The 14,048-nt window shown below is 35.9% G+C and overlaps 1 protein-coding gene across 1 annotated transcript; it reads right to left on the minus strand.

Moving 5' to 3' along the window:
- Positions 1-21: 21 nt before the first annotated feature.
- Positions 22-10,584, minus strand: tfr1b (transferrin receptor 1b). The gene is made up of 18 exons (XM_079602498.1): positions 10,389-10,584; positions 8,225-8,274; positions 7,880-8,105; positions 6,802-6,982; positions 6,291-6,428; positions 6,016-6,103; positions 5,790-5,915; positions 5,538-5,624; positions 5,059-5,198; positions 4,820-4,965; positions 4,628-4,744; positions 4,460-4,545; positions 4,294-4,357; positions 3,370-3,499; positions 3,161-3,251; positions 2,693-2,929; positions 2,439-2,588; positions 22-2,338 (listed from the first exon to the last, which is right to left on the minus strand). The coding sequence occupies exons 2-18, from the start codon at positions 8,267-8,269 to the stop codon at positions 2,096-2,098; spliced, it is 2,295 nt and encodes a 764-aa protein (XP_079458624.1). The 5' UTR covers positions 8,270-8,274; positions 10,389-10,584; the 3' UTR covers positions 22-2,095.
- Positions 10,585-14,048: the final 3,464 nt, after the last annotated feature.

Below are 14,048 nucleotides of genomic sequence, written 5' to 3' on the forward strand. Positions count from 1 at the left end.
AAACACACAATTTATTTTATTAAATTGTATTTATTTTATAAACTAATCAGTTACAAATACACCATATTATAACGTATTAATTTTTTCCTTCTTTTCAGAATGTTGACCCTCACAGTTTAACAAATATGAACATAAATGTTTGTCCCATTAGGTGAAAATCAAAGACAAACATGTTCAATGTTTTTCACTACAGATCTGTTTTATGTCTTGTGAAGTAAGAAAATAATAATAAAGTCTTACACAGCAGTAAACATACTAGCAATGCCAGAGTTTATTACAGAGCAAATTAAGATTGACAGATGTCAGTTCTAACAACTAACAGTAATCAAATGATTGTAAACCCCAACACCCAACACATCTAGACATATTTAAAAGATACATTTCCACTTCCCTATTTATTTTGATTAACATAAATTTGGTAAATCATCCCCACTTGTCTAAGTAAAAGTTACATTTAGATTCGATTCATGCACATTTTTACATGCTATGAAAGATCAAACTATTTCTGTTTCTGGTAAGTGCCACAGAGGAGAAAAGACAGTTTCAGAATAGTATGCATAACTTGCTAAATGTGTCCACCAAACTTTGTCAGAAGTGCCTTCAAACATTAAACCATCACATAAAATCAGCAGTAAGCTAATCAGTCATACATATTTAAATCATTGTACAATGACCACATCCTCTTTCCTAACACCTGCCTTAGAAAAATAACAAATACAGAAATACACAACCTAAAAGCAAAAATCTGAGTTTCTATATAAATTACAATTACATCTTTTTGAAATTGCAACAGAAACAGACCAGAAAAGAGAAATCTGAAACAAGAACCCAATGAAACACTGAAAAGAAACTGACTCTGATAAACAAAGTCATGACTAGATGTAACTCACAACTTCAATAGTTATTAATAGTAACAAAGCAGGAAAAAGCCACACAAAAACATGACAATAATGAAAAATAAATATTTACATAAACTATGGAAAACACTGTTCCCGATAATTTGATCCACCCTACAGTGAAATATGAGGATCACTGCCCTCGATATATACACGCCGGTAGGCAAAAACTACCTTCAAACACTCTACATTATGGAAGACACTGCTCCCGATAATGGTTTTAGAATAGAAATATAAATGTTACAGAGAAATGCTGTTGTTACTTAAATGCTTGAGCCCACGAGTTTGGTCAAAATGGAAACCTGCTTTGCCAATTCAATTTAATTGTTTTAGACCAACGAAAACTAAAAAGATACTTTAATATGAAATGATCTGAAAAACCATTCAAAATCTTCACTCAACAGCCCAAACTATTATTTTCTGGTTTCAGTTTTGCCAATTTAGGGCTTTTCTTAATAAAAAATGTTTTTTTAAAGAAGAGGAACTGCTCCGTGTGTAATAAAACCGGTGCTTTTGAACTTATTTCCTCAAGCACCTGTAACAAGAGACATTTCTGATATCAGCTGTTGGTAACATGCATTTCTGTTAGCAGATGCTGCTTTTAAGAACTGACAGTATAACCGTCACAATTATGGAAAACACTGCTTCCGATAATTTTTAAAAAAGAAGACACTTTTATAGTGAACACTGTCACTGATAAATAAATAAGAAATAAATATAGTATGGTCCTCAGTTGGTCACAAAGGCTGAGTTTGGGGGTTTTAAGTGCAAAAAGGACTAAAATCCCCAAGTAGCAGCCGAGAACAAGGTTTACTCCATATGCAACTTGATAACGAGTCATGGATGAGGAAAAACATCTTGAAAGAATTAACTAGGACTTGAAAAGCACCCTAAAATCAGTTTGCAGAAGAACAAATATTGTATTATTTATCCTTAGTCCAGCAAAAATAATGCTCGATATTATAATCATAATACAATAAGAATGATATCTATATAATGTATTAGCTCAATATAGTTCTTAATGTTTAAAGAACTTTCACAATTTAACTTAAAGCTGCCCTATCATACATTTTGAAGCATATTGGGTAAAAAAAATCATCGTTCCAAATCAAATCAAATCTACTTTCATAGTGGCAGGATTATTTGTGTATTGAGAAGCACTTTTAAGCAAAACCGATGTCAGGTTGGTTGATGCAATGCTATATTTGGTTGTCTAAGGACCAGATATCTCCAGCCAGGTCATTGGCACAGCTCTGGATGGTCCAGGTGAGTAGAGCAAACTTGTTTAGGACCTGGTCTATGTCGAAGCTTGCTTTTTGTGCATGTACATCATCCAGGTACTTTTCCAGGTCTGTGGCGGTTTGCCACCCATTACCAAAGAAAACGTGGCGGAACGGGATCTCTCTCATAGAGACGTAAGGAGACAGAAAATTATGCTCCACCTTAAAAGAGGAAGAAAATGACAAGAACATGAGAACTTGGCCAATATGTATCAATCAATGATATAAGATGCACCTAGAAAAGCCAAGAGGAGAACTTCACCTTCATTATGCGGTTATTGATTATGCGACACATCTCGATATCATCCAGGTTGCTTTCATCGATGTCAATAGCTAGAGAGGCTGCGGCACGGCTAAAGGAGCCCTTTGCTTCGTTCAGCCACTTCGTTGACAAAGACTCAATTTTATCAACCTGTTGAAAGATTTTGAGAAACGAGCAAGTTATTTTGCAGATTAAAAACTGCTTAAAGTAAACCAGCATAGCAAAAACATCATGCATATGACAAAAAGCATTACCTTGTCAGGTTTGAGACTGTCAACACGACTGATGATGGCGTTCACGTGATTTGTGATCACGTTGCCATACGTGGTAACGTCCAGTTTGAGAATGTGGTCATGAACGAGACGGAGGGCCATCTGCCCAGCAACCTGAGCAGCAAGCAAGGACAGATCAACCACTTTCTGAGAGGTGACATGATCCAATGTGTTTTTATCATCCATATCGGTTCCAAAATACTCGTAGTCAGTAGTGGCCTGCTGAAAGAAATCATAAAATGAGTACGCAAACTTATGGATGACCTTTATGAACAGAGCAACACTTAGGGCCATCAGTCTCTTAAAAGCACTGGCTGGTGAGCTTGAATAGTAAGAAAATGGCTTTTTGAGGAACTTAAGTAAGGTCAGGCACAATGATTAATTTATCAATTCATTAATTTGTTTATTGTTATAATGACAGACCAATAAAACATTAAAAACAACACTTACCTGAGAAGAGACAAAACTAAAAGACACAGATGGGATTCCAGAAAAGGCCAGGAAAGGATATGCAGCATCATCCATCTGCATGGTCATCAGACTGAGCATAAAACGAAAACTGATTCAGGAGCATGTGCATGGCATATCACCACAGAAACAGTCACGATTATGTTGATGTTTCGATCCATTAGAGCAAAAATCAAAGTAGATTTACTCACAGAGGTGACAAACTACCCCCAAACTCTTGGAGAAGAGTTGAACTTGACCCAATGTCTTTGACTTTTTTCAGGGTTTTCTGCAGAAGGGTGTGCAACAAAGGACTGGCAGAAGCTCTAAAGGAGCCGTTACCTGATGATTAAATAGAAACATTATATTTTTTAAAGGATATGGAGAAGAGTAGGGAAATAACCAACAAATGACATTAGTGGAACTCAAACTTGTCTGCCACATGAGCATCATAGAATTTCTCAGGTGCATAGGCACTAATATGCATTAGATGATATAACTGCCATGTATCTCTTTCAATATGATGTGTTTTTACCACAAAATCAACCATCTTGGAATTTCCACTAATATGGAAGTGTTAAATGAATAGTTTACAAAAATGCATGCTATAAAAAGGCACAATAGAGATATTTAAACATTATTTAAACATTACATAAATTATTTATTTGTCATTCCATCATTCACACTGATAAAAACAGTTGGGAAAAGATAAGATGTATAATGATTTAACATCTTGCTATTCTCAACCTGATGGACATCATTTGTATTACAGCCTTCATTTGAAATGTCTGAAATGCTGCTAGCCCTAGCCAAATTATGTAGATAAGTAAAGAAGAGAAAGAGGAAGCAGAAGAAGAGGAAATAGAAGGATCAGTACAAACACTTCAGTTCTTGGACCCCTAATAAAAATATTATCCATGTGTAAACAGTGAATAATTAATACAACAACAACAAAAAAAACAGTCATGACATTCAGTCTTTACAGGAAATTGTACAACTTGGTACCGAACCACATTATTAAGGTAGTGTGACAAACTTTAATAGATATAAAAAAAAATAAAAAAAAAATAAAGGGGAATTGGGTGTACAAAAGCCTATAATAAACTCACTTGATCACTTGCACTCAGTAAACTTACCAGTGACAACCCCATCCAAACTGATGTAGGTAAAGGCTTTCCTGTCCAGTGATGCCAAGTATCCCTGTTTAACACAAAAGAAACAACATGTTACAAAACCGTAACGGACCTTTAAAACAAACTGCTTACAATTATTGCCAAGCACAGATGACATTGGCACACAAACCTCAAGCCATTCAGTAACTCCGACGTTACCAAAATCCCCTGCAGTCCAGCTGGCAAACACAATGCTTCTTTTGGGTTTGAAACCATCTAAGGTGAAGAGGACAAGGAGTGAACGCATGCCACAATCTACTGACAGACTGCATTTGAACACAGGTAGAGAAGAACATACCTTTCTTCAACTCTGTGAAAGCCCTTGCAAGCTCCATCAGAAGAGTAGTGCCAACTGTAGACTTGGCATATCCCCAGCTCAGGGAGTCCCTCTGCGCTCCAATCACGACATAGCGATCTGACGGATTCAGACAACCACAATGAGACTACAGACGTTCAGATACCTAGACTTAAGCAAAATGTAGAAACTCACCAGGGTCAACGTATCCTTTGATGACTCCAAACACGTTATGGATCTGGGTGTCAACAAGGTTATTATTGACAGCTACGGTTACTTTGTCAGTTTCTTGTCCCACCTTATAATTGGAGTTGTTACTCTTAACATTTTCTTCCATTTTTCTGTGAGAAATGAAAGAATACCAATTCATTTTGATGTTTCTGGACAAAGATTTTTAAAAAAAATGATCAAGGTAAACCAAAACTATAACATACGCAATGATTTTTTTTGCCATTTTATTAGTAATCGTCTGGGCGAGAATTCCTGGGAGACCAGAGGACTTGACTGGAGGAAACTGTGTGTGATTAAAAGACGGGAATCCTGGGGTGTAAGGATCACCTGATCCTAGGTGGACCTGTAATTAATGACCAGAATGAATGAACAAACAACAAAAACAATAAATAAAATACATTTATTATTTTACTTGTTCATTTCATTTTTAAAATTCAGTTCAAACCATCACGGTTACTGATTTTTAATGTTTTGTAAAAGTCAACATTCAACAGGCAATTTAGATTGCCTTTGCCATCATCTAAAAAACATTATAATAAATATATTATAAAAACTTGTATTATAAAATAAATTAATTTAATTAGTCTTTCCATTTGAAATAAATATGCATTTAAATTAAAGAAGATGTAATAGCAATACAGTCAACACAACCATATGAATGTTATTCTTCTGCATAACTTACATGGCCATAGAGCTCAGTATCCTCAGACACTGCCTGGTCTGGGTAGATCAGAGCTGCTACTGCACCCATCTTAGCAGCATTCATAACCTAAAATGGTGACAAACATATTTTGATCAGCACTAGCGAAAAGTATGTTACTATTAATAGACTGTTACTGTTAATGGAGCTGGGCACATTTGAGCATGAGTCTCTAGCAAAACACTAATAGTTCAGAAAGAAAATGAACGTATCGATCTGCTCCTCATGCGTCACCTTCTGTGCCAAGCTGATTTTTCCAGTTCTCATCAGTACGACAGACCCATTTAGATTCACTTTGTACTCGTTCTGCACAGTCTGTAGGTCAGCAAGCTCACCATAGTTGGCGTACACCACTCTGCCCTGTGAATATAATTGTTTGAGAAAATAATTGAGAATGCAAGTCATGGACCAACTACATGACATAGCTGACTGACAAAGCAAGAGGAAGATGAAGGCTCACCTCTTTACTTCCTGTTTCACTGTAAGCCAGAAACCCCTTTGGACTTCCGATCTCATCTGAACCAAACAACACTTTGTTTGGTTTGGAGCTTTTAGGGTTAAAAACAGTCCAGATTACAAACAGGGCAACCAAAGGAAGATGGAAGAACTATGACTGCAGCTTACTAAGGTGTTCTAACATGTTGCTATGTGGTTTTTACAGTGTTCAACTGCTATACTTGCTGGTTGATGAGTGGTTTATTTTTATCGTACAGTGTTTCTGGAGAGCCTACTGACCTGCTAGGATATTGTAGCTTCACATAGTGATCATCAACCCAGGTGTGCATTTTCAGTTCCTTGAAAAGATCATGGATTGTGTCACCTAACTTGTTATCTCCAGATGATCCTGCACACCGGTCCCTCTGGTTATTCTCGCTTGGAAGAACAACGGAAAGTCAGAAAAGAACAATAGCAGATGTGTACATTTACGTATTCACTTGTGTTAATGTTTAAACTGACAATGCAAACAATAATCAATAATATTAAAGGTAACATTTTAGTTTAGGGTCAAATTCTCACTATTAACTACGACTTTTGCCTTAAACTCTTAATTACTACTTATTATTAGTTGTATTATTAAATGTAGGTATTGGGTAGGATTAGGGATGTAGAATAAGGTCATGCAGAATAAGGCATTAATATGTGCTTTATAAGTACTAATAAACAGCGGATACCTAGTAAAATGTTTGATAATAAGCTAGTTAAAAGAATTGTTTCCTAAACTAAAGTGTTACCATTTTAATGATACCTTAATTTTTTTTTGATGTTTTCAGATGACAGTTTATCATTCAGAAGTTTAACAATGTCACTCCAATCCATAGAGGGTGCAGAAGCATAATTAACATCTTGATTTTCTTGAACCTCAGAGTTTTCCAGAGAGCAGGAAGGAGACTCAGACTTACGGTGGACATAGTATCCACTGATTAAACCTGGCACAAGAAGAAAAAAAAAAGAAGAGAAAACATGAGAGTGGTTTCTCACATGAGTCCTAGGGAAAAACTGATAACAATAATTACTTGTTACATTGCTCTCTGAAACACTTTCTGAAACTATTTTGATTGGTCACTCACAGCATTATGGGGTCAAGCATTTTTGTACTGAACTGACCATCGTCCCTGGCAACAAATTTATATCGCTTGTAACAAATTAAATAAATCAATATTTGCAATAAACCAAGAATCATACAAGATCACCTGATCACCTTTCCGCAATGTGGAATCATGGAATCCAGTCATAAAAATGGAATTTACTATAATGTGGAATGTCATAGATTTGGCAAAATTTGGATGAACAAAAAGCATGGGTGTACAATTAATCAAATCATGATCTCACCGATGTGAACACTCTAGGCTGTTCCCTGGAGCATACGATCTCATCAGTGGGATTATAATGTTCAGTGTGTCATGTGATCAACTGCTAAATTCAAATCTGCTCTAGCAGAGACAAATGCGCACTGTGCTTGTCAAACATCACAACTGTTCATTGTTTTCAACCACATAATGTTTCAGACATTTAAATGCACACGAGTACTAGAGAAAGTTTATAAAATACACACTTGCGTTGATGGACGTAATTTGATAAGGAGTTTTATACATATCAGATACACATAGGAAACTATAAAGTTTACTCTATTCTTCTTCCAGTTCACCGGTGAATCACAGCGCAAACTAAAATGCCAGCATCCATCGCCCATTGTAGATGAACTAACATGATCATTATAAAGGTGTTCAAATGACCATAAGTTTTTTATTCTTTAATAATGACTGAATGATATTTAATGACATTAGGATATGGTAAAAACCTAGATAAACTACTAACACACTCACCCACACAGAAGACAGTCAGTATTACACCCACGCAAACCAGAATCCTCCTCATGTTCAATGGCGCAGAAACACTGGATCTCATGTACTCGTCGCGTTGCACATTTCCTTGTTCCGTACCATCCATTTCCTCCTCCTCACTTTCCACAGAGAGCTTCACCACCACACGGCTGCTGTCTCCATCAGGATTCTGAGACTGACTGAACCGGGTGTATGAGCGACTGTTTACCTGTTAACAGGGGGTGGGTTTTTTTTTTTTTTAACTTAATTAAAAATTAAGTTTTAAATTCCAGAGAAATACACAAATCAATATTTAAAGATGGCAAGTTTGTCCAAAACAGAACTTACTATTCTTGAAAACTTCATTTTGGCTTGGTCAATTGTTCCTGCCATGGAATCTGAAACGGAAGAGATAGATCTTTAGCAACAAAGTTTCTCACATGATCAGACAAAGAGAGCCCTTTTTTAAAGTCTCTGAATCCATAAACACAGCCCTACTTGTTCAAAGTCCAAACATTTATCCACTGAAAAAAGGACAAGTCTTTGATTCGTTGAACTGCATCCAAAACCCAGAGCCGCCCTCTACAGCGGCTCCAGAGCTAGTTAAAGCAGTGATAGGAATCAATATGGCGATTATATAATGTTGATAATGTGACTTGCACCACAAACATTTACTAATTGTGAAATACTATGTTTAGTTTAAATCTAGTGGCCCAATAACCCGTTTACAAGGAAGAGTGACAAATACAGATGGAAAAATACAAAATTACTTTTACATTTACGCATTTAGTAGTTGCTTTAACTAAAGCAGCTTTCAACAGAGAAACATAAGCAATTCACCACAAAATCTAAAAATATTTAGCCTATAGTATACAATGCCAGGTTTCTTATACAGCTAGATATGGCAGAGGAGAAATGTAAAAGAAAAATAGATGTGTGTGTGTGTGCGTTTAAGGTTTAAACTTGTATATTAAACAGCAACTATCCAGATAAATAAGCAATGACAGAAAAATTAGAGCCACAGGTTTATGACCCAAATGTTGTTGTGTTTTTTTAAAACTGTGGCTTCATAATTAGTGAAAAAATACTTGTTGCAGGAATACTTTCCCAATGATGTCTGTTGTTATGAGGTTTATTATATAATTTTTTCTGCATTCAACTGAATCTACAATTTTTTCATTAGAGGAAGTAGTTGGTTGTATGTGGCTACAATTGGCGCCAATTTTTTGTTTCGTAACAACTGCATGCAGTTTCACAGGAAATAGTTCAGCAGTTAAGACAACAAAACTGCTAGAGGGCCAATGAATGACTCAGGACACTTCTAAATAAACGTTAAGCCAAACCCAATCCAACCTTTGCCAAGTTAGTTTAGATTTTGCCCTTGATGATTATCCGCAATGATATTTCAAGGTTTCTAATTCTTGAACACAAAACAGCATTCATCACGTTTCAACAACCTTGAACAGTAAAATAATAATAAAAATAATAAAGCGGGTTTAATTATCAAATAAAAAACATACAATCTTCTCTCTATTCTAAGTCCAATTAATTTATTTATCCAGCAATGGTGATCAACATGTCAGCCCAATGAGTTGGGGAGTGGGTGGGAAAGCATAAATGTAATTTAAGCTAAATTAGACATGGAAGCATGAAGATATTATCCTTCAAGACATGTGAGAGTCACAACCAGCATCAGACATTGATATGGAGGCTGGTTCATAATGATTTTCATTGTAAATTGGGTTATAAACCACTTCTTGCAGAGCATTGAGAACTAACAAAATTAGAAAATCTCTGTTTTAACGTTATTCTCATCTCCAGAAAACAAGGAAGTTCCTTATTATAGCACATGCAGCAAGGACGAATATTAATATAATTATTTTCAGTAAAAAAAAAGTAGTCTGTAAAGTAGTCATTAAGTTAATCTAAGAAAAGAAAGCAAATATATGTATTACTCCTTATAGAACACTTGAAGGTCAAAGATGTTTAGCACTTCCTGCCCACGTGCTGGCGCAGAAATTTAATTAATTCTTTATGTTCTAGAGAAATAATAATTAGAAAACAAACTTAAGCACAAATTAATATTCAATTCAGATCAGATGTTATGCCATGTAGGACCTTTTTATTGTTGTATATTATACCATTTACATTTTAGGTCTGTATTTCCGCCTACAAAATCATCATCAAAGAGACTATCTGCTGATCTTTCTAGTTTTAACCACATAATTAATGTGTATGTTTAACATTTTAAAAATAGCGCAAACCACTAAAAACAAACAAACAAACAACAACAACAATCAACTTATTTATTCACCCAAAGCATGGCATGAAGTTCAATGACAGCGCACGATATTCTCACCGAGCTGTCAGGCCATCCGGCTAACGTTAGTTAATTCATAAAAGAAGGAGCGTAGTAGCTTGTTGAAGTGCAACATTCTTGCTTTTACATGAGAAAACTGTCCTGTAAAAGAACGTTTCTTCTTATGTGTGTTGTTTAAATATCAGTACTTACTTGCAAAAGCGAGTTTGAATGTCCTGAATGATCTCACGCGCTCGGTCGCCAGCACCGGTGAGGGTGAAACACACGCACGGCACGTATACACGCACACGCGCACGCGCAGATCATTCTCAACGTCACTTCCTAGTTCCTCCTAACAGGCTTGTTGATCAGCCAATAAAAGATGTAGCCTACACACATGGACAGTGCCATATCTGTATCTCTGCTAAATGAATTTAACACAATGTTTGTGATGCCCTTTATTTTTCAGTTTGGTAGTTTTTTTATTGTTGTTTCAAATTGTAGCTAGGCTACTTACCGAATGTGAAAATGTGTTAAAGAACTTGATATGGAATTCTGTCATAATATATATATATATATCTATATACATTTCTGTTTAATAATAAAATAAAAGAAGTCAATTTAAAAATGATTCCTCATTATTACCCTTAATAAATAAGTAAATTTAACCGAAATGTTTCCCCACTCTGCTCTTTTTGCCAGGAGGAGGAACCTTCTCTTTCACTCCTAATAGTACCGGTACTTCCACTTTTCACCTTCCTACTTCTTGTGTTTTACCAGCTTTGTAGCCTAATATCTTCATCAGTCATTTATTTTTCACTCTGATGTTTCTGACAATAAGGAGCTAGATCAATGTCTTAAACTTTATTTGTATTATGGCTAAATACTATATGATTTTATGTGATATGTAGTGTGTGGTTGTGCAGTGTGCCTGTGTAAGCTACTGTAATGTGCCCTTTTAAATTTCCCCCAGGGGACAAATAAAGTGCTTTGAATTTGAATTTGAATATTCACAATGCAAAATACCTTAAATTCCAACCTAACTGCAAAGTATTCGCTTATGATTTATATTTACTATTGTCATCACTTCAAAAAAAATCTCCTCCAATAAAAAAAGCATTGAAAACAATGACCAGACAGACAGAAAGACAGACAGTTGACGGTAGGCATTGACTTCCATAAAGGAAAAAACAATACTGTGGAAGTCAATGGGGTCCATCAACTGTCTGGTTACCAACATTCTTCAAAATATCTTCTTTTGTGTTCAACAGAAGAAATAAACTCATACAGGTTTGGAACATGAGGGTGAGTAAATTACAACATTTTGGGTCAACTACCACTTTAAGACATAAAATCTATCTGCTCTTTATTCAGGAACACAAGTGTATCTAATGTAATGGTGAAGTCATCAATTCTCAACAAAGCGATTCAAGAATTTTTAACAGTTTGTAAGATAATTCTGAAGAAATCTAAAGTTCTTACTGCATAAAGAAAATATTTTGATAAAACATGCCCATGCAGAACATCTGGAAATGGTTGTGGGTGTTTGCACATGACTAAAAAGAGTAAAAGAAAAAGAAAACAAGGGAATTTTTAATCATCATTTCCTTCTTCTACACCGGTTTTGTTTAAAAGTCAGCCAAAAAAGTATTTTTTTTTCCATTTCAGATTGGAACTTCAATACAAACAACAAGGTAAGCTTATCACGCATATCTGTTTGAAGTAAGCCGTGCTGTGTGTAACTTACACATCATGCAATTAAGGGCACAAAAAGGTTGTTATTATTATTTAAATGATTGATTTATTATTATTCAGAATCTGTATCAATATGTATTATAAAAAAAACATTATTTTTAACACACTAAACAACACAGTCTTCAATTTTTTTTAAATAAAAAATAATACCAGAAAAAAATGAAAAAGACAAAATAGCAGTTGAATGAAATTCAATCCACTGAAAAAACAACAACTTTAGGTTGAAAACTAAAACTGGTGAAAGAGAAGGAAGTGGTCAATAAAAACCCCATCCTTTACTTGTGTCTAAAAGATGCACTTTTAGATCCTTAAGTGCACAATAAAGAGCACATTTGTGTCTTAATGAAAACAGCAGATCAGAAATGTTTTGCTGGCGTGCAGTCCACTGTACTAACAACTCAACAAGGATGTGCTTTTACTAAACTACATTAAGCAACTGATTGTGAGAGAAGTGAGTGACTAACAGGAACTTTAATGTAAAGTTGCATGTTGCAGCTGAAATAAGAGAAGGAAGATCTGCAGCATTTCAGCAATCCAACACCATCTAGTAAACTGCCTCGAAAAAGTTACCATTCTGGTTGGGCCGGTCTTGATCCAAGCCATCCAAACGTATGTTGAGTAAAATGTAAGATAACTCTGACAATAAGGTAAAGAAATGTGCAGGTAAAGTATTATTAGACAAAAATATATATTTTTTTATGCTCCAAAATTTCACGTATAGATTTTCCAGTCTTTACAGGACTGTGTACCCTCATTTTAACTTGATGACATGCTTGGCGGTTTGTATTACACACGGTGTTACATCATGGAACCCAACCAGTCAGTTTTTAGGTATCCATTCCAGTGTTTTCACTCCATTGACATCTAAACCTTTTCAAAGACTGTTTGATTGATTCCTCAGCTTCAAATATAAATGGTACACTATGCAACTTTTGTTTGTTCGAAATGAGCAAAATTTAAATAAGGAGTTAATACACCATCAATCCTTCTTCCAAAACATGTTTTTTTTTTTTTTTTTTGTCTTACCCTGATTCACTATCCTGTTATGTGTATTTTAGACCTGACAGGCAGCATGGTTTTTGTTGGGAAATTGCGTACACGTCACTTGCCTGTGTGTGTCTCGCATCTGGCGTGACACTTTCAGCATCAATCTCACCTCTCACGCACACGCAAGTAATGTCACGCCAAAATGTCACGCCATTTTTCTCCCCTCTCAATCCGTTAATTTTCTGTTGATGAGACTAGACCATAGACAGTATATAAGAGGACTAGACCACAGCATGACAGGAGGAGTTTAGCTGAGCCCACAGCTGTAACATCTGCCTACAACGTTCTCACTGCAGTATTCTCTGATCGTTGATTCGTTGAAATCCTTGCACCTGATACGCCAGTTGCGTGTGAGAAGTTCAGAGCATAGATATACCAGAGAATGTCTAATAAGGGGAGAAGGTTCACTCTCGCTACACTTCCGGCTTCTGACTGGTTGCAGTTCCACTCTGATTCCATATGAGGGCGCTCACAGGACGAGTGCAGAATGAATGGAGGTCTATGGAGCTATACCCCTCAAAATCCACTTTTCTCAAGATATAATTTTTTGTCTAGTAATTTGAATGTTGTATTCGTAAGGAGATGCAAAGAAATTGCACATTGCTGGGTGTTAGATTTTTTAGAGTCACTTATTTGCTTTAAAAAGTCTTTCAAAATGTCAATGACGTCATACACATCGTACGACCAGAGATACTGCTTTACGGCAATCCTTCAGTCACTGTGGTGCTTTCGCGCTCTGCACTTTATTTTCTCTCGAGGCATCGCCAGCACAGCGGACACAGGTAAACACACGTGCTAGAAGAGTTTCTGCTAGAATACATTCTGTTCCCGCTTCGGATGCCATGATGCCATCAAGCGGTATCTCTGGTCGTAACCAGTCATTCACTGACCAATCAGCGTTCGTTAGCAGAATGCTAGCGTGTTATGGGCAACAACAACTCAACCTGTAAGAAATCGAAAGGACATAAGTACTCGTTCATTCAATTTTAGACCTATAACCCATGTTGAACTTGCCAAACCTACAATCAAATCTGAGATTTCTCAACGGCAATCGGCTGAAAGGGACAAATT

Source organism: Phoxinus phoxinus, assembly GCF_949152265.1.
Source record: "Phoxinus phoxinus genome assembly, chromosome: 24".
NCBI lineage: Eukaryota > Metazoa > Chordata > Actinopteri > Cypriniformes > Leuciscidae > Phoxinus > Phoxinus phoxinus.

Bases quoted from the DNA above. Each gene is read 5' to 3' on its own strand.
- tfr1b (XM_079602498.1), bottom strand. From the start codon at position 8,269: ATGGCAGGAACAATTGACCAAGCCAAAATGAAGTTTTCAAGAATA. The intron at 5,199-5,537 runs GTAAGTTATGCA...CATTAATTACAG, and splicing joins ATACTGAGCTCTATGGCCAT to GTCCACCTAGGATCAGGTGA. The intron at 4,745-4,819 runs GTGAGTTTCTAC...TGAATCCGTCAG, and splicing joins CAAAGGATACGTTGACCCTG to ATCGCTATGTCGTGATTGGA.